Below are 21,001 nucleotides of genomic sequence, written 5' to 3'. Positions count from 1 at the left end.
AATAATAATAATAATAATAATAATAATAATAATAATAATAATAATAATAATAATAATAATAATAAAATAATTCATACATCAGCCTGCCACCGAGTCTCACCGCTGATAAAAATAAATTCAAAGCTCTCAATCAAATTGTTTCTAGATTGGCATCACAAAAGTTAATAAAATGAGATTAAAAAAAACAAGTACAGTTTGTATGTAACATCTATAAGACCTACTTATCATTTTTTTATTTTTTATTTTTTTATCAAAACGATTCTTTCTTTCTAGCTGCTACCAGGAAATTTAGCGTCATAATCATGGGGAGCCTGCATGGATTTCGATAAAAATATTAGCTATCTTTTGTATGAGTTAACGAAATGGAAACTACAACACGTACCATGAATGAGGCGGTGATCATCTTTCCTGCAAACCATCTACCATGGAGTGCGCGTTGTGCAGCAGTTGAAGATTGAGTATTTTCAAACCTCAGGTATACACACCCAGCAGAATTCCTACCAGCCAACAAAAAATGGAAATAAAAAAGAACCCACACGGAGTAAATTTTCCAGCCAAATCTGAGGGAATGTAAAGTGTCTTAAAGTTTCAGCATTGTAAGTTGTAACGAATGTGTCGGAACAAGGGTTATAATTTGTGTATATGGAAAGTTACCAATATCGGGCGTGAACTTTACAAAGTAATCATAGTTTTGAAATCAAGAAATTCCGCACACCAGAAACATTAAAAGTCTAAAATGAAAGAACTATAAATGCACAAATTTTACAGGAATGACAACCGGAAATCCAAGAGCTTGAGGCAATAACTTACTTGTCTACGTAAATATGCTTTAATTTTCCAAACTTTGAACATTCATCCTGCACGTCTTCATTTACATCCAGATCAAAGTCTGTCTCGACCTGCAATCAAGAAACAATCGAGATGTTTCTTGATCCCAACCATCAATAAGAAAACGCAATGCAGAATAAGATTAGCTCAACAAACCTCAGCGTTTGGGTCAAACATGTTCTTCAGCAACAGACATTCACTGGGAACACCAACAGCATCTATAGATGGACCTGTAACAGCATGAATAGAAAGAACTGCAGCAGCCAAACCAGGAGGCCCCTGAGCAGAAGATGATCCGAGTGGTGCTGACGGCAAGGAAAGGCCAGGGCTATCAACAACAGGAGAGCCAAATGAACCAATTATACTGGGAAAGCGTAAACAAATTGCTGTGTCAAACCCTACAAGTAAATCGCAAATAGAATGGTATTAAACCTTGATGCAGTTCCGGTGCGGTCCAATTTCTGCATGAGAAGCGCTCGAGACTGTGCATTCAAGGACTGCCAACCAAAGAGAAAAAGGCAGCATTTCGAGAATTGAAATATAAATAAATTAATCCTATGCAATGAGATAGTTAATTTTAACGGAGAAATGATTCGCAGGATAAGCAGACACAAGTTCACAGATTTCAAAAAAAACTACTAATGTTGATGAATTATGGAATCTAATAGGTGTTAGAAATTTTTAAAAAAAAAAACAAATTATTGTAATCAATCTGTGACAAGTCAAAAGAATTATCACAATATAAAGGGCAGAAGAGCCACAAGTTAGAAATCACAAGCAAATATAGCAACAAACAAGCAAAATATGAATGTGCTCAAACAAACTTACCAAGCCACTGCCATCGTCATCATCAAGATCAGTAATATTTGCCCCAGTAATTTGGATACCGGATTGGTCCGTGACAGCAGAAACCTACAAACAGAGAAAAACCCAAAAGCATTTCTAGTACAGTGTATAAACCATCTACTAACACTAAAATCATGTAAAAGTGATAAGAAAGTACAATTACAAATATCACATTAAATATTTAAGACCACCGCATTGGCGATACCAATCGATGACAGTAAAAAAAGGACTTGTGATACCAAAGCTTCACGTGCTTCAGTGAACAACAATATATAACTTGAAAGAAAAATAGATTAAGATGAAACACTCATGGTCATAAGTTTCATTGAGATGCTGTTCGACACACTTCTCAGCAACTGCAAAACGAACACAACTTTGTACAAATTCAAAAAATTACTAAATACAAGAAACTGCACAAGATTAATAGGCAAGAAGGATCACATCCAGAATCGTGATACAAACATGAAGATCAACGTTCTAAAATTCGCTAGGCGCTAGTCGGGTGCCCGACCAGCACCTAGCGCCTAGGCGCCGCTAGGCAGATTCCACGGTATCAACCAAAAAAATCACATTATATAACTCCAACACAAAAAAACATCAAATTTAAAAATGATTTTAAGTATATAGCTTCTTTTATGTGTTCAGAAATCAGAAGTACAACAAATGAAGATGAAGATTGGCCTTGGCAGAAACCTTTTCTATTTTCTCTGACTCTGCCCCCTTCGTTCGATGCCTCTCAAACGAAGATGAAGATGGTTAGGGCATGCCAACAAGTGGCTTTGCTTGTTGGACTTTAGTTTAAGGCCACTAAAAAAATATTGGCTTTCATTTTTTATTGGGCTTTTAATTAAAAGCCCAATAAAAAACCTAAAAGCCCAAAAAAAATTTTAAAAGCCCAATAAATAAAAAACCTAAAAGCCCAAAAAAAACCAAAATGTACATCTTCCCTTCCGCAGCGCCTAGGACGCACAGCCCGATTAGGCGCCGCCTACTGCCGCCGACGCCTAGGGCGGCCGATTATCACTTTTCCGGTGCGGCCAGGGGCCGCCTAGGCCGCATTTTCGAACACTGATGAAGATTAAGACAAAAGATTCCCAATCTAATAACTAGAATCATCCAGACACAACATTTCATATAAATATGGATGCTCCAACGATTAATTAAGCTAAAGAAACCATTCAATTTTCTAGTAAACGAATTTACCAGCACTTGGCCAGACGTAATTGAGCTATATACCCCCTTTTAATACCATGACAATAAAAGGTTACATAACTTCCAACCTAAAACTATGTATAAAGGGTTACATGCTTTCCAACTTCAGTCATTACATGCACACATTTTATTTACTTTTTGGATTAGAAACACTCATCAACCAACTCTTCAGTATCTTCAAAAATTCTTCTATTACGTTCCAACCAAACTGACCAACAAATACAATGAACTGCAACTGTCCGTAAAATTATCTCCCTCTTTCCCAAAAGAGGTCCAACTGTCCAAGGTCCAAGGCAAGAAGATCTTGCGTCGATCTTGGAACTACCCACACTAATCCCATCTCCCCCAAAGCCCTGGCCCACAAAAAACTCGTGTAAGGACAATAAAGTAGCAACTAGCATGTGATTCTGAGTTTCCATCTCTTTCCAGCAAAAAACACACCAGTTCGGGCAAAGAGCACAAGGGGGCCACCTATATTGCTTTGAGTCATCACAAGTCGGCAACTTGCCCAATACCGCAGTCCAATAGAATACTTGAATCTTAGGTGGAATCGGAACTTTCCAAATGGAGTGGAGAGAAAACAAAGGAAGTCTACTAATCGGGAAGATAGATTCGTAAAAAGATTTAACTGAGACATGCACATTCAATACATGGAAAAGAAAAAGAACCAGTAGTTTGTACCTACTCTACTTAGATATATAACAAATGAGATGGGAAAGAAATTTATGTGTCAAAGTTTCCTATAGTGGTGGAAGCCTATGCTAAACAAATACCGATCACCAGTAATATTCACAATCATTAGAAATGAGACCAATAATACCCAAAATATGCGCAAAAGACACTGGGCATTATCTTGTCACGAAAATCTAAATTCCAAATGACACTAAAGCCTTTCCAATATATGTTTACTACTCAAAAGAGTGAAATTATTTACATGTGATCATCCTTCAAGATAGAACAGAACAGAGAAAACACCAAGACATCTCTCTGGGATCGAAAATTATCATGTAGAGGAATATAGGAAGTTTCATTACCTTGATTGCTCGACCAGCAATTTCCAGTTGCCCATTTAGATTTTGAGCAGCATTTGCATCTTCTAGACGTGCAAACTGCAGGGAACCAATGTTAGATAGGTATTTGCTGTGAGCTTGAGACAATTTTCTTCATTATGACAACTTAATGTTGCACCTGCAACAGCATACTAGAAGTATAAATGTCCTCAGGCTGGCACTATCAAAGTAGCGTAGGCAAACCAAAATCACCTGTATAAATGCATAACCCTTGCAATTCCCAGTCCCTAGGTCAGTTGGCATCTGCAACAGTTCGACAGCTCCAAAAGGTTCAAACACCTAAAATTCATGCCCAAATCGTGAACCATAGATAAATTAAATTCATAAAATAGAATAGGCTAAGTTCAACAATTTAAATCACAACCGAAAAATACATACCTGGCGAAGCTGATCTTCTTTGATAGTGACTGGCAGATTGCCAACATACAGCCTTCTAGCTCCCCCTGAATATGGACCAAGACCACCTTCACCAGAAGCAACAGGAGTAGATTGAACAAGATTCTTTTCAGCCTCTGATGGTTTAACCATCACTGGCTGGCCAAGAAGAGGCTGGCCGCAGAGAGCTATAGCCATGGGAACTGACATGGCATCATAAAATTCAATGTATCTGCAAAATATACATAATAAATGGTAGAATATTAGAGTACAGTTAACTATGACTCGGCACATTTTCTGCAACGTCTAGATGGAAATACATAAAATTTATCACATTTAAAATGACAGTTGTGATAATCATCTACAACAAAATCAATTGGCTCGAAATGTATACTGGATGTTTATGAGTTTCAGAAATATTGGGAAAAATGATGCACATTCTCCTGTTAACCAGTTTAATCTCAATAGTCAGTCCAGAGGGACTTTACCAAACTTATAGTAGAAATTAGACATTCTCAGCTGTACCTGTACTTCTAAATTACAAAGTGAAACCTCAAACCCAAGCAACATACATCAGACTAATTTTAAGTAAACTGCCAAACAATCAGCCATAAACATGAGAAATAATTCTACTATCTTAATCAAATGCAATAGGACATGATGTTAACTTTCCAGGCTTCATAACTAAAAGGCCATGATTACCCAAATCCTTTGGAGCGTCTGGAATTGCGATCCATTATTAGCTGTACATCTCTGACCTAGAAACATCAAATCAAAACTGTTGTTTTAGCAAAAAAAATTTATAAAAAAAACAGTTGCTTAGCTGTACATATCCGACCTCACAACCTCATGTGGAAATAAGTTACTTTAAATAGTAAAAAGTAGAGAGCATGAAGGTATGCTGAAGTTTCATATCGAAAAGAAGTAAAAACAAAATTAAAACTCTCCAAACGAAAAATAAAAACAAAACAAAAAAAGATAAACTCTCCAAGGAACCAGTCACGTGCATTTTCTTAGCCCAACAAGGGCGTTAAGATCTAAATCTCCTAACACACTTTACAAGAAGAGTGCATTCAATCTCCTTGCCCCTAGCGTAAGCTAGTAAAAACCCTAGCACAAGCTAGTAAGAACCGAATACAATAAACGTGAATGAATCCAACTAACTATCTCCTCTCTATTTATTCCTCCTGATGAATCTTAATATAAGGGCTTGGTCATCTTTTGGGCCTGCTTGGTCTATTGGGCCTAACAAAGGGCTCAATAATTCATACTTCAAGGACAAACGAAATAAAAATCTAGCTCGCATGGTAAGCTTCATTTGCTTTGATATATAGTGTTTCTATAGACAGATACCTTAGAGAGAGCAACGAGATGTTAACCCAAGATTAGTTCAACATAACTATTTTGCTACTTAGGTGGTAATGACGCAACAGTATAATGCATTACAAAACCAAAAACAATTGTAAGTCAACCTTTTAACTAGAAAGATCACATAAAATGACTCATCAAATAAGGACAACCTTGCCAGCCCTAGAGAAGAAATCATAGACGTCTCTTTCACTTGCCTTCAAAGAGATCTACGGAAATTGTAACAGGCTGAGTTAGAGAGCATCCAGATATAAGCAAACAACATAGAAATGCTTATTTTGTGGTTTAACTACCTGATAAGCAAAAACTGTCCTTTGATCTCGTTCAGGATCAGCTACTGCCGCTTCCTCTTTTTTCTCTTTGTATCTTCTGTAGAACAAGAAAAAACATGAAAGTTAAGATATACACTTCCACATTAATAAAAAAAGATCTTGTAGTTAACCCATAATCAGCACCCAGGACAAACGGCATAGCCAAGTATGAGTTAATGCTTTCCTCCTTACAAAGTAATCAATCAAGTGGAAGGTTCCACATTTATTAAAGAGAGTAATTCCAAAATGTGAGTAAAATTTTCTCCAGTATGCTTAAAAGAGGCCAAAGCCAAGATCATAATCCTGCAGGCAACTCCAGAGAGTCAATATGCTGTACAGCTATTGTACATTGGGTCAAACAAGAAACTTCTGGATGATTAAGCAATAACACCAACCTGGGATTAAAGTGCCAATTAAGAGAAATGTGAACACGGAATAACTTCAGGCATTGAACTAACAACGGGCCTGTCCCTCTATGGCAAACCTAATGTTACATTTGGCACCACCATATTAAAGAACAATATTTTATTTGAAAGTGCAAAATATGTAAATCATATGCATAGCTAAATTAGAAAGAAAAAAAAGGGTACAGCAGCACTGACAAGCAGTGACATTTTTAGGTACACAAAACTAAGCACGCAAACATAAAAGTCAAGCATCAATCATCACGATTTAAATGCTGCTTTCAACCAATAAATGGGAAATATCATGCGTGACAAGTCTTCAAAGGGGAGGGAGAGGAAAAAGAGGAAAGAGGAAGAGAAATAGAAACTTCCTAATGAAACATTGATTAGTAGGAAGATGCAGCGGTTTCAATTTATAGCTAAAAACTTAATGGAAAAGTTAGGTACTTCATAAAGGCAAAACAACACGCATCCAAGGCATCAAAACTTAACAAAACTAGTGCATTACATAAGGAATGCATTTGTATAGTATAGATGTCACAATATGCTAAATCTATCAAATTTTTTAGTGCAAAAACAAGATCTCCAAAGCGAGATGAAAGACGAGAAGAAAGTAAAACTACTACTAAATGGACAGTTCCAAGGTAAATTTGGTTAACATGTAGGATCTCAAACTACAGAAGAGTATAGATAAGAACAGAAACTCGACTTTTCGAGTAAAGAGTGCATCTGGTGCTGATATGAAACCAACAGAAACCATATGGTTTTCTGTTGAAAAGACTTGAGTACTTAACTTTTCAAGTCAATGAGCACATCTAGTGACCAATACAAAAGCAGGAAATAAGTTAATCATTTTCATCCGAAAAGACCGAAGTAGCATATCTATAGCCCATCAAGTGTCCCCCATTTCCATCCATGTCAGTATTTTGGTGTGTCAATCCCACTGAGAGCCCAACCAAGTACATGAGTACATGACATCTATTCTCAACAAACAATGACCAATTACATGCTTTCATACTGTTCAGACACCAGTTTCTGTCAACAACGCAGGCAATTGTTCTCCAAGTGTCGGACTCCTCACTGTTGCACCTTACTGCTTCACCATTGTTGGTGCCGATTTTCAGCTAAACGCTGCTGCCTTAAAATTCCCCCACTCTTCGTCACCACACCATCAGTTAAGACTTAAGAAGGCTCAAAATTTTAGATCTTCTGCAAAAAAATATTGCCTTGGCGTTTGACATTGCTGTGGATCAAAGCTGTAGGCATTTGGACCATGTCGTTCAAATATGTTGGAGTCTCATTCTTAGTTTTTTCGTTCGACAGGTTTGGGGTATCAACTTCAATAAACCTCAAGTTTGTTGCAATGGGACTTCGGGTGTGGCCCTGTTGGTGGCAGTATGTTGAGCACTTTATAGGTTGTTAAGGGTTTTTTAATTCAATATTATAAAATTTAAAATGATTTAACAAAATATCGACGGGTTTCACCAAAATAAGGCGAACCTTCATTCTAAAATGGTAGAATCAGTTCGTCCATCAAGAATGGCAGAATTCAATGCACAGTTATTACGTCATTCACAATGGCTAAATCACAATAGCTAAATTAAAAAAATAAAAAGAAGTCGTGTGCTGCCTGCTGTAGGTTTTATATTTTTTATTAAAAAAATCAATAATTAACCTACATACACTTCAAAGGTTGCCCGTGCACAGGCATTTGCATGAGGCAGCCGTATTCTAAAGGTCCGGACAACTTTATCTGGAATTCACCGAAGCACCTTTGATAATCAAAACATTTTTTCAAGAGGCTTTTAAAAGACATATTGACAGTTACTCTCTCAATATTTTATTCAAGATTTCAACATACATTTCTTGGATCTTTTTATTCAAATTTTATATAAACTTTCTGAAAATTTTTCACTAAGAATACAAATTAAAGACACAAGTAACTCTCTTTAGGAATTTAACCTCATCTTACCATGTAAAATGCACATTTATGAGTTTTAAATTCTTTTTAAATTGTTGAATGATGTACCTAATTCGTATTTTCATTTAATTTGTGAAGCAGCTGGCAATAAATGGGAATCTTTAAAAAATTTACTTCTAACTTTTCATCAGGTATCCATTATTTTTCATTTTCGATAATCTTTTTCTACTAAAGAAAGTGGATTGTTGCAACTTTTTATTCCTAATGTATATTTGTTAGTAGATGTAAATGTGGACAAAAAATAACAATATTTAGATATCAAATATAAATTAATCAATGCATTCGTTTCTAGCATGATATCAATTTCCAGTTTGTTCATCGAAATTAAACTATAGTCATACCCTTGATGTATAAAAGATCACTATTTTCACCTAAATTTATTATTTCTACATGTTTATTTTTTGACTTATGACTACTAGTTATTTATCTGTTATTGAGCTTAGGATGACATCAAACACCGATCTCATGGACCTCAAAATACTATATTTACTGGCAACCCGGTCCCATATACTCCGGCTTGAAGCCTGCACAGGCTTCATCTGTTCATTTTAAAATTTAAAAAAAAAACTAGGGAAAACACATTTCACTTTAGGATAAAACAGGTAGTAAAAAATGTTACATACAGCTGCTTTAAATTAACCGAATATTAGAATTAGCACACGCTTTGAGCCTTTGACATTTATAAAAAAAATAGAACCTCATAAATCTGCTGATAAAAACTTACACACACACACATACAAATTTTAAGAAAAAGAACGACAAAGCCTGCTCATGCAATTGACAATAGGCTATTCAACAGACAGAGCACAACGTCAAGTTTTTTACTTAGCTGCAGTAATTTCGCCATTGTCAACGGTGGAATCACAGTGCATTGAATTCTGCAGTTCTAAATGACAAAACTGATTTAGCCATTTAGTACAGATGTTTACCTTAATAAGGTAAGGCCCCTCCTTTCACATTAATTTGTTAAATCATTTTAAAAACGAAAATATTAAATTAGAAACCATTGCTAATTCTTTTTATTTACTTTATGATATCCATTTTATAATCTGGCATCCGTTATACATGTAAATCAGCAAGGCCGATCTAGCAATATATTCCATATAAAGCAGCTTAATGCAACAAAGATACATGTAAAAAATCTATAGGTTCATAATGCATATCAAGTTAAACAGTTCATATTATAATTTTATACCAAAGAACTAGGAACATAAGTTTACCTGCTGTCACGATCTCGATCTGCAAATTCCCTATTGACACGTCTTCCGTTATTATCCTTATCCACATTATGTCGCCTATCTCTACCCTCCCTTTCCTGTTCATCTTGATGCCTCTCTAAAAATCTGTTGCTCTGCCTCAACCTATCTCGCTCCCCTTCCCTTTTAGTTCCCCCTTCATAGCCTCGGATATGTTCTCTTTTGTTCCTGTTCCGATCATTTTCTTTGTCTCTCTCCCTCTCTCTTTCTCTTTCATGGTGCCTGTTCCTGCTTCTCTCTTTCCCACTCCCTTCCTCCTTGTCTCTATTTCTGAGATTCAGATTATTCTTGTCTTTCTCACCCTCTTCATCTCTTGAAGATGAACCATGATGAGAGAACCTATTTTTCTCACGATTAGAAGCATCATCTTTCCCTGCCCTAGGACGCTTAGATGAGTGACTATAATCATCACGATCATAGTCATCATTTCTTTGCTTTTGCTTCCGACTCAGATCTTCCTCTTCAAACTCGACCATATCATCACTGCCATTTACCTTAAGATCCAACCGTTCCTTCTCTGGATTTTCAACAGTACTTTCCAAATACTCGTATTCATCAAAATCCATTCTAGATCAACCAATAAATAGAGTAACACTTCACACAACCAATTATCTGCAGTGCGAACCAAAAAAATATTAAAATCTAACACACAAACAAGTATTTTCATCAACTTTCTAATGAAGGTTTAGCTACCAACTTTGCTTAGCTAATTTAAATAGGTCATAGGAGTATAGAAATTAAACTATTATCGGAGAATTAAAACTTCTGAAGTAGAAAATGCCTTAAGAGGGATGAGAAATGAAAAAATAAAAAATATATATATAAAAATAAAAATTGGACAGGAATAGGATGATATTCCCATGAAGGTATGGAAGTGCCTAAGGAAACAGGGTGTTTTATGGCTTACAGGTTACAAAGTCATTAAACGTGATTGAAAACGAAGAAAATGTCTTATCAGTGGAAAGTAGCTATTCTAATTCCTCTACAAAAAAACAAAGGAGACAAACAAAATTGTGCAACTCATAGGGGCATTAAACTAATAAGCCATCCCATGAGACTTTCAAAAAAAAAGAATGACAGAAAGAAGACTAAGGAAGGAACCAAGTTAACCGAAAATCGATTTGGATCATGCCTGAAAGGTTGATGATAAAAGCTATACATCTTCTCAGGCAACAGACAACTAACTGAAAAGTATCGAGAAAAGAAGCAAAACTTACACATGATATTCATCACCCTAGGAAAAGATTATGATAGAGTCCCAAGGGAAACAATGCTGAGAATTTTGGAAAAGAAAGGTGTTATGGTAGCGTGTATTGAAGCAATTAAAGATATATACGAGGATGAAATGATAAGAGTGAAGACTCCAAGGAGAGAAGAGTTTCCTAATTCGTATAAAGATAGATCAGCTCTAAATCACTATGTTTTATACTGGGCTTGGATGAACTCACTTGACACATCCAAGACACATTACCATGGTACATATTGCTTACACACGGCATTGTCTTGGACTTGGTAGATGAGACACGTGAAGGAGTAAACACCAATCTCGAATTTGGTGGAAAACATTAGAAGTAAAAGGCTTTAAGCTCAGTGGAATAAGAACATAATATATGGAACTTAAGTTTAAAACTATTAGACGTAGTAATTAGTATACAATGGTTAAGATAGGAGATGACGAGTTATTTGTAAGTGAGAACCTTAATTATTTAGGAACCTTTTGCAAAAGGATGGAGGGGTCGTGAGAAGTATTACTAACATATAAATAATACAAGCATCATGGTTGAGATGGAGGAGTGTGTCAGGTGTTCTTTGTGATCGTAAGGTATCTCTTAAACTTAAGGGAAGTTTTACGAAACAAAGGTTATACGTGCTATGTTTTATGGTGTTAAATGTTAAGCACTTAAGCTATGAATTGAATTCACGAGCAGAAGACGAGAGACGCTGAGATGATGATGTTAAGGTGGATGTGTGGACAGGGATAGACAAGATAAGAAATGAAAACATTAGAGACAAAGTAAGGGTTGTCTATTGAGGAAAAACTTGGAAATATGCGATTAAGATGACGACCAATAAATGGCCCAGTTAGGCGATTTGATAACATGGCAAATAACTAATTATTCGAGGTCTAAAACAAGATAAAATTCATTTAAATATAAATGAGGATATGATAGGGGATTAGCACCATAACATAGGAGGAATCAAATAGCTTACCCCAATAAAAGCTTAATTCTTGTTGTTGTATAGAAATAAGTAGAATTATACCATCATTCATGTCAACTATGACGTGCTTTCTTTCAGAATTTGGTTCCAAGATTCAAAACATTGATAACATGAATGTAATTATAATGCTGCCAGTATGCACAGCTAAAAACGAAAAAATTTCAATATGCTGCAGATTGACAGAAGACATCACCACCAAACAAATAAATAAATAAACAGCAAAGCTCCCAAGTTTCTTACAAGTATGGAAAAGTTGGATATAAAAGATTTATAAAAAAAACATACTTATCAACGTGGGAATACCAGACAAAACGAAAAAGAACTCAGAAAATGGGAACCTTCTCCCACAATGACAAAATCGAATAGAGAGACAGAAGAACACAAATCCGGGAAAATTTCGCATGAATATACATTTGAAAAACCCACGAATAAAACAATCAAGCGAAATTTCTTCACCTATATATATATTTGAAGTTTGAAGTTTGGCGACAAGAAGCGAGGAGGACTCCACGAGGGTTTAACTAAGAACTGCCGATGGCTTCAGCAAACTATGTTTGAGTGAGACCGTCTCTCTGTGGGCTTCATCATTTTATTGAGCCCATCAGAAAATTAATTATATTTATATTTAGTAAATTTTAATTTAAATTTTCAAATCATTTCCTTTCAATTTAATTGTACTTACTAATTATTTGAAAAAATAAATATATCATCATTTTAATATATAATATCCATCAAAAAAAATTTAAAACTTTTTTATAATTAACCTTCCAGCAATAAAGATAGTTTTCTTAAACAAATATTGCATTTCAATATTGTATGTGTGACTCTATAGTCTCTATTAGACTTAGATTGTATTTGGATCGATATATTATTAAGATTTCAAATGTAGAGTAGGTTTTTTGTGAGATTATCTTAAATATGTAAAACTAATCAACTCAATTCATATTTACAGTGGAAAAATGATAGTTTAAACATAAAATAAATTTTTTTCATAAATTAGATAGTAAATTATCTTCCAAAATTTTTGTAACCCGATGAGAGTTTTTTTTTTCGTTCAAATGTATTACGAGTAATTTCGAATACTTGGAGGAATTGCAATGTAATTTTATCAATAGATTTGAAACGTGAAAGTCATCCAAATAATTTGAATTAATTTGTGGGAAAGATTTGAAATCCAAATCCAAGAAATCCTTCCATCTCCCTTCGTTCCAAATTGAGCCTTATAATATTGGTGCAATCGCAAAGTAAAAGGGTTAAATCTTATTTTACTTTTGAGGAAGTTTAAATTTTAATTAGATTGCATGAATACGTAGAAATTAGTTTCTCAAGCACTATTCGGCTCAATTGTAGCTTTCTTGGCACAAGGTCAGTTATACACCTCAAAGTACCAAAATTAATGAAGAAACAAAACAACCAGCTTTGAGACTGACATTCAATTCTTATTGGACTAGCAGTTTCATCCTTAAATAACTATGATTCATGAAATACAAATCGCAAAAAGCACAAGTATAAATAACTTTGCCGTATTAAGCTGATTCCTTCGGGTGGCCTCAAGACGAAAAATGAATACCTTCCGAAGTTACGGCAGCCGCGAGTTAAGAAGCTAAGCGTGAGAATCACCGTCTCTGAGTTTCTGCCTGGCTCTCGTCCTTGTTCGGAATCAAAGTCGAGCTACTATCTGTACTGAATCTTCCCCATCTCCCTTCTGGAGCAGGAGGGCTTTTGTAAGGAGAGACTACTGTTGTGCTTCGACTTCTTGCAGGATCAGAAGGATTTCTTTTACTATATCTATTACTTTCTGCTGGTGTACCTTCTGGCGAGGGATCTACTTGCTGTGAGCTAAAAATACCGTAACTTTTTGTTGATGAAGTGGGAAAACTTGATCGAGACGAATCTTGCCCGGAAAATTCATTACCAGGAACCTCAACTTGCACCGGTGTTCTAAATTGGGGTGATACATCCAAATCAACTTGTGGCTGTTTTCCTCGGTGTGGAACCTTAAAGGGTCCATTCAATGGGTTCTGCGCAGCGATGTCGTCCGAATTGAATGGAGAACACCGAATGCGGCTGCTTGGATGTTTCTTGAGAAGGGACTTCAAGTCGCTGAGGTAGTCTCATTTGACGTGATGCGTTCACACTGAATTGAGGTTGCTTTCCTTGAGCTGGAATCCGAGGAACATTATTTGCGGAGCTCCTTGTATCACACTCACTCGTAGACATCCCAGATCTTGGATCTCTTGAGTATCTGTTAACCATGCCTTGCTTTGGAACCTCCGTGGACGTGGAAGAGGTTGCATGGGCTCGTGCAGACTCATCTATAGGTCTAGAGCTAGCACCTGAAGAAGAGGCTGATGTTGCAATTTCTGACTGATCGTTTCTGGGCAGGTCATGAGATTCATCCTCAATATCAAAAACTGTGTCGACATCTTCAGCATCATGAAAAACAGTCCATTCAGATTTGTTGGTCTGAGCATTTTTATCCAACAATTCTTCAGAATCTGGTACCTCCCCAGTTTCCAAGCAAGCTTCCTCCATATCCCCATTTTCTTCCAAAGGAGATCTTGCAGTCGGCGCAGAGCCACTATATACTTTGATGAAGAGTTTCTTGTTGATTCAGAAGCCTGAGTAGGTTTCTTTCCAGAGCCTTTTTTAGGACCAAATTTGATGTGCCTCACAACCACAAATGCCTGCTTCTTTTCAACTTTTGGTTCACATTCGACGTCTTTTATCTGTGCAAAATAACAACTATGACTTCACGCAGTGATCAGTGAGGAAACACGATATGAAATAATAAGAGCTCTGCATGAGAAGATTAGAAGTGAAATCTTACCAAAGCAGAAAAACGAGATAGTAATGTTTCCAAGTCAACATCCCCGGTAGGCTCAATTGCAGTGCACTATCAAACAACCAGAAAATTAAATAAATTACTTCTGTCTCTCTGTTTTGAATTTTTATTCAGCAATTCTAAAACACGGAGTTCAAAATTGGCTTCCGAGGACCATATGATATTATCTCTCAAGTACTTGCCCTTGCTTAGACAAATGATAAAACAATATGAAACTCAACTCAAAATTTTCATCAATCTAAGAAACTTTAACAAAACAAGATTTTAAACTAAATGGTTTTGTAAAGTTTGATAGGTTCTAATTTTGTTCTTTTATCTGAAATTCTAATCAATGGTGAATGGTCCTGACCCTATCAGAAAATTTAAGTATACCAAGATATCCACCAGGAGAAAAAATGAAGAAAGAGAATGCCTTGACTCGATGACCACTGTCCATGAGTCTCGTGACCATATCTGCTTTCATCTGCAGGTCTTTTTGTTTCTTGAACCAGCAAAGCAATCGGTCCAAAAAGGTAAACATGGTATTAGACGGTGAGATAAGTTACTAACATGTTATGGTTAATCATAAGCATTCCTGCTTTCATTAAATCCCTATCCACGCTCAATGTCATATAGTCTCCCCATGAAAGAGAAAATACATTTTATATTCTTCGGCAACAGAATAAATAGCCGCCAAGAAGATTAACCAAGGACTAAACAAGACACCATCAGACGTATACACACCATCCTTAACAGAATTCTTGTGCAACTCCCCGAACAATGCTGGAGATGTGTAAAGTGGAAAGTTAAGAGGAAAAATCTAAAAACTTACAATTTTAGCAGCAAATCGAACTTCTTTAAATGCTCCCCTCTTAAGCTCAGTCTACAAAAAGCAGTGATAGTCAAGAAACAACTTGAATTCAAAATTCCTAATGATGGCAATCTTTTCAAACATCCACAAAATAAGTTGGGATGACTTCAACCACAGACTAGGAGTTTGTCTCACCAGGTCATGATTAAACATGAACTGTGGTTGATGAGAGAAAATTTGAGTTTTACAACGTTGATACAGGAAAACTTTTTTCACTTGAATATGAAGTCCTACGGGTAAAAAATAAGAATTCTGTAGAAGCCAATTACTCTAGGTTCCACAAAAGAGCACACCCTAGGGTTAAATTGAAACACCAAGAAAAAGTTCTAAATCTTTTGAAGACATTTTAGGTAATTCAATCCCTCATGCTTTTATTGTCTAAGAATATATATGAATAAAGAGATACTATGTAAACAAGATGTCTCTTTCTTACCTTGCTCTTGGCACGTTCTTTGTCCTTCATCTGTCGAAGGTACTTTTCTTTGTTGAAGTCAAAAATTTTGCAAACTGGTGGTTTGGCTAATCTATCAACCTTCATCATGTAAAGCAATAATCTAATTCAGATCCATAAACAGTATAGGAAACAAAATAATCGATAAGAATAGAGAAATTGCATTAATTTGAGGTATCAGACTAGGAGGATTAGGGCCACTTTCTATTTTTAAAAAAAATATTTGGTCAGCCGGTCCTGATGAACGGATGAACGGCAGACCAAGAAAAGCGGTCAGCGGAAGGTTGCAGTTTCTTTAAAAAAATTAAACAGTGGGTGCCGACCACTATTTTAACATTAAAAGATATTTTTTAATTAAAAACCATCCCCATTTACTATTATTTTAAAGTTTATTAAATATAAACAGTACCACTACAAAAAGAATTTCTAATAAATACACACTTCTATTTCTATTTATAAATACGTTTTAAAATATACTACTTTATTTAAATTCTTATGTCCTATATTTACTACAAATACTACCTCCTATTTTCCTTGCATTATTCCTAAATTTACACACTACCACCACCACTAATCTTTTTTCCCAAATCATTTTACTTACATTATTCTTAAATAATTGTAATTATAATAAAAAAACTACAAGTAGATTTTAAATTTAGTAAGATAATTATAAGGAAAAAGAAGTACGTAATACTAAAAAAAATACTAACGGCACAGAGTTTCCTATAGATTTCAACGAATGCTAGTGCATCAATTAAAAAATGTTAATTACAGAATGTAAATGTTAGTTGCGAAAAATAAATAAGTGTTAGTTGTAGAAAAATAAATAAATGGGGTAAATTGCATATATCACCCTTGTGAAATCCCGTGTTAGCTAATAACCCCCTGTGAAAAATTTTTAAGCTAATAACCCCCTGTGATTCTAGATTTGTAGCATACACACCCCTTCTGGCTAAAAAATGACAAAAATGCCCTTGACTTTTATGAACTATTTAATTTATCATTTATTTTATGTAGGGGTATTTTCGTCATTTTTTAGCTGAAAAGAGTGTGTATGCTACAAATCTAGAATCACAGGGGGTTATTAGCTTAAAAAATTTTCACAGGGGGTTATTAGCTAACACGGGATTTCACAATGGTGATATATGCAATTTTCCCTAAATAAATGTTTCTCTCAAAAAAAAAAAAAAGAAAAGAAAAATAAATAAATAAATGTTAAGTGCGATAAATAAGTTGGTGTCAGTTGCATTAAATAAATAACTATAAAACACAATAATACATAAATATAAAGTGCAAAAATAAAAATTTGACCAACAAAATTTACATCATTACTGACTAATGACGTCTTAATTAACTCCTCACTCCGAGTCATGCATTAGTACTTTTGTTCGGATAGTTAAATGAAGAAGTTTGCGCCTTACGGTATAATATGTTATATTTTAAAAAATCACTAAATCGGTAAAATTTTAAAGTATGTTTAAACTGAGTTAAATAATTTTATGTTTTAAGAATTAAAATAGTGTTGGCAGCCACTTTTATTATTATGTTTTTAAGAGCTTCCTTCTGCCGACCTGCGGTTATCTTGGTCGGCCGGTCCCAATGAAAAGGCACCCGAAGAATAATTATTTTTTTAATAAAAAAACACCTTCAGTCATTGCGGAGGGGGCTTTTCCATAAATATAAATAGATATATATATTGTCCTTCCGCCAAACTTCCTTTTATTTTAAAAATGCTCCTAGTTTTGCCATTTTTTGGCATAAGTAAAACCCTTTTTTTAACAATATTTAATTAAAAAGACCAACTACATTTTCAACCATACTCTTCCAAGTCTCAACTCTACCGATCTCAAGACAATCATCCAACATCCCTGTTTGCTTTTTTTTCACATCAAAATGGAGTTGATTTTATTTTATTTTATCCATCACCTACCCTGCACAAAACTCCACAGAATCTCAAACACACAGATAAACATGTTTTTTCCTTATTCAATCAATATGCAAAAGAGTTAATTTATTTCCCAATTTATAGTGAAGGAATGAAATTCATACGAATTCATAAATAGCTGACTTCTAAGCGACAATGCTCATCCATCTCCTCTATTTTCACAAACAGGTCAAAGAAGATGAAAAGGAAAACTTTTATGGTTTGTAGAAGGATCAAACAAATATTGCAAAGGTTTTATGATTTCTATCTTCTTTTATTAAAAAGGCGAATATTTTAGGTGGTATTTGTTTATACTTAAACTGGTAGAATTGATGAATTTCGTTAATTTTGATTCTTATTTGAGAACATGGTAGGCATACTATTAGGAGAGGGAATGACGACTTGAGGCAAAAATCCTTCTATTAGAGCATTAATAGACCGGGCCATCAATTTCAAACACAAGCTTTCTCACCATATGTGCCTTAGAAGATCCCTATTCTGCTCTTTAACATGTCTGACCTACAGCAAGTTCAGATCCAAATAACCACCCAAAGAGTGAGAGGGGGAGAGAGAATCTAACAACAAATGTTCTTAGCAAACTTTACCGATAGGATATTTCAACTACTACAAGCTTCTTTCCTTTTTAGGCCTGTCTCTCATCAATTTTACTGTTTGTTGCAGAATTCTATTCTTAGTTCGACTGTATGTATTAAACAGTCTGACAAGTTCACCTTCAGGTGGAAGAATGTGGTGGAAAAATATTATTTGAAAAATTTATGAAAATGTATTGGATCTTGAATTCTTGATTTTTATATGAAAGGTCTTTTTCTTAAGAAAATAAAAACATTACCCCAACTAAATCCAGCTTCAGGTTTTTAGCTAGTCCAAGTGCGTCGAACCTTGAAATTACTTTTTGGTCTGCAAAACACATAAAAGCAAGCATTTCCAATTCAAAACCAATTCCACAACGTACTGAATGATATTCATCCAAGTGTTTTAAGTATTTTCTTAATTTGACTCAATGTTGTAAATGGCGGGGAGGCGGTGGCGGCCTACCGTCTCGGCTTCCTAGGCGGTTGAATTTTTTAGCAATTTTTTAGGTAATAATATATAATCATGCAATGCAATTACAAATAGTCATAATTTTTTATGTAATATAAGTAATTAAATAATGTTTATGCATAAAGAAGTTTCATGAAATATAAACAAAGTGCAAATAAATATATAAATGCAAACTAACAAGATAATTAAGGTGGTGGATGATGGCGACAGCGACGACGGGCGGCTGGAGGCGATTTGAAGCAGGTGGTGGACACTTGAAACCAAAAGTAAATACAAAAGAGAGTGTGAGATATTTTTATTATATCTAGGGTTTTTTTAAATTGATTGACTTTGACTGGTTTTTAAAATTGATTGGCTTTGACTGGTAGACTAGGATTTTAAAATCATTCACCGTCTCGGCCGTCTGCTCGCCCGCCGAATGGCCTCGGACCGCCTACAGAGATCACCTTAGACAAAGACGGGCGGTCGAGGGCTGCCTACCGCCTAGGCGGCCGCCTCGACTGCCATTTAGAACACTAATTGTCACCAAACATAAAACCAAAAGTTCACCTTTTCTCATCGGCGTGACATATTTAGTTCATAAACCACACAATAACCTTCTCCACAAGCAATCCTTTAAATTCAATAATTCCCCTCGTTCGAGTATATTTTATATGTTAAGTTTGACTAAAAAAAAGTCATATTCAAAGTTCTAACAATATATGGCCCATCATCAGGCCCCTGAATTTCATAACATCAAGAGTTTAGACAAGATCAAGTATCACATACCCATAGCAAAATGCACCCTAAAGGGGGTTCAACTCGATCATCTAATAAAAGAGAGTTTTCAAGATTACCCGGTAAAATATTCTATTCATGCAAATAATAGTGCGAACAAAGAAATATCTGGGCGATGAAGTTGTATGGGGTCTCGGAATTCCGGACCAGATTCCCAAAATCTCACAGAAGTACAAATATAGTCTCAAAACTCTTGCATGATTAAGTGATGCCGTAACAACAAACAGCAGAATTGCAAGGTCTTGAAAAAGAATTAAAAAAAAAAACAAGGTAAAAGCCTCATATCCCAGACTAAAGTGACATAAGGAACATAAAAGCTCTGTCCCTAGTCCAACAGTCCCAGATTCCACAACCCCATAACCCTGAGTCCTCCACTACAATACTTTCAAGTATCAACACACTCAAATGTAGTATAAACTCTGCATCACAATAACTCTAACCAGTAAAAGAAAAAACCACCTTCACCGGAAACAAGCCTAATAAACTGACTTGTGATTTGCTCATTCAACCTAGGCCCGCTTGTGACTTCTTCCTTCTTCTGATTAGCCTGAAATACATAACCAGGAAACGAACATACAAACATTAATGCGTGATCGTTCAGTGACACAGCCATAAATATGAGCGAGGTGAAAGATTACCTGAGCAGGCACCGCAAAGAATCTGACACTATAGAAAAGCTCCAATTGACTATTCCGGAAGATGAAATCGGGGCTATTCAACCCCGGAATTAAGGTTCTCGAAGAAATGCGTCGGTTGACGATGCCTGATGGAGCTTGATTTAAGGTATAACATCTCTTTAACTCTTTCTGGAGAAGATGAAATTTTGGTTTTGATTGCTTCGCGGTTGTCCAAAACGCCATGCTCATCCGTAAGAATGAAGCAGTAGAACCCTAATGGCACATTGAATTAGTGGAGGATTGTAGTTGGAATCTAACGTTTGTCTCGTTTTTTGTACAACTTTGGATGACTACCAAGCCCGTGATTGTGTACTGTATAAGCGTGAAAATGAGGGAGATCAATCCAGCTTGCAGAGAAGGTATTGTGAATCCTCAGTTCTACAGTGCCAAGGAGAAGACATTCAATTACCCAAAATACCCTCCCCCTACTTACCTTTTCTCCAATCTACTCGAACGTTTTTGGAAAAATCAAAATGGTTGACACTGTAAAGAAATGAAATTTGTTACCGTGTTCGTGTTAAAGCTCTCAGATCTGGACAATTTC

General features: G+C 35.5%; 2 protein-coding genes across 5 annotated transcripts; both read right to left on the bottom strand.

Annotated features, from left to right (window-relative positions):
• Nucleotides 1-23: 23 nt before the first annotated feature.
• Nucleotides 24-12,455, bottom strand: LOC140867149 (uncharacterized). Of its 4 annotated transcripts, none has more exons than XM_073272221.1 (14): nt 12,328-12,455; nt 9,616-10,263; nt 5,993-6,068; nt 5,852-5,908; nt 5,034-5,089; nt 4,335-4,563; nt 4,149-4,235; nt 3,921-3,995; nt 1,657-1,740; nt 1,261-1,325; nt 985-1,156; nt 811-899; nt 383-497; nt 24-311 (listed from the first exon to the last, which is right to left on the bottom strand). In XM_073272221.1, the coding sequence occupies exons 2-14, from the start codon at nt 10,215-10,217 to the stop codon at nt 270-272; spliced, it is 1,749 nt and encodes a 582-aa protein (XP_073128322.1). In that variant the 5' UTR covers nt 10,218-10,263; nt 12,328-12,455; the 3' UTR covers nt 24-269. The 4 variants fall into 4 exon arrangements, with proteins under 4 accessions (XP_073128322.1, XP_073128323.1, XP_073128324.1 ...); XM_073272222.1 differs by lacking the exon at nt 12,328-12,455 and adding an exon at nt 12,157-12,302; XM_073272223.1 differs by lacking the exon at nt 12,328-12,455 and adding an exon at nt 11,863-12,054.
• Nucleotides 12,456-13,198: 743 nt separating this feature from the next.
• Nucleotides 13,199-20,655, bottom strand: LOC140865529 (translation initiation factor IF3-1, mitochondrial-like). Its single transcript, XM_073270197.1, has 7 exons — nt 20,419-20,655; nt 20,240-20,327; nt 18,792-18,859; nt 16,000-16,098; nt 15,528-15,578; nt 14,702-14,767; nt 13,199-14,600 (listed from the first exon to the last, which is right to left on the bottom strand). The coding sequence occupies exons 1-7, from the start codon at nt 20,644-20,646 to the stop codon at nt 14,187-14,189; spliced, it is 1,014 nt and encodes a 337-aa protein (XP_073126298.1). The 5' UTR covers nt 20,647-20,655; the 3' UTR covers nt 13,199-14,186.
• Nucleotides 20,656-21,001: the final 346 nt, after the last annotated feature.

The sequence above is a fragment of the Henckelia pumila genome, chromosome 4 (assembly GCF_033568475.1).
Source record: "Henckelia pumila isolate YLH828 chromosome 4, ASM3356847v2, whole genome shotgun sequence".
Taxonomy (NCBI): Eukaryota; Viridiplantae; Streptophyta; class Magnoliopsida; order Lamiales; family Gesneriaceae; genus Henckelia; species Henckelia pumila.
This window is presented reverse-complemented; position numbering and strand designations above follow the sequence as displayed.

Coding starts and splice junctions, on each gene's coding strand:
- LOC140867149 (XM_073272221.1), bottom strand. CDS start 10,217: ATGGATTTTGATGAATACGAGTATTTGGAAAGTACTGTTGAAAATCCA. Junction 4,236..4,334: donor AAGAAGATCAGCTTCGCCAG/GTATGTATTTTT, acceptor CATGAATTTTAG/GTGTTTGAACCTTTTGGAGC. Junction 498..810: donor AAGCATATTTACGTAGACAA/GTAAGTTATTGC, acceptor GTTGGCTGGTAG/GAATTCTGCTGGGTGTGTAT.
- LOC140865529 (XM_073270197.1), bottom strand. CDS start 20,646: ATGAGCATGGCGTTTTGGACAACCGCGAAGCAATCAAAACCAAAATTT. Junction 15,579..15,999: donor AAGAACGTGCCAAGAGCAAG/GTAAGAAAGAGA, acceptor TGCTTTTTGTAG/ACTGAGCTTAAGAGGGGAGC. Junction 14,601..14,701: donor TATCTCGTTTTTCTGCTTTG/GTAAGATTTCAC, acceptor TATTTTGCACAG/ATAAAAGACGTCGAATGTGA.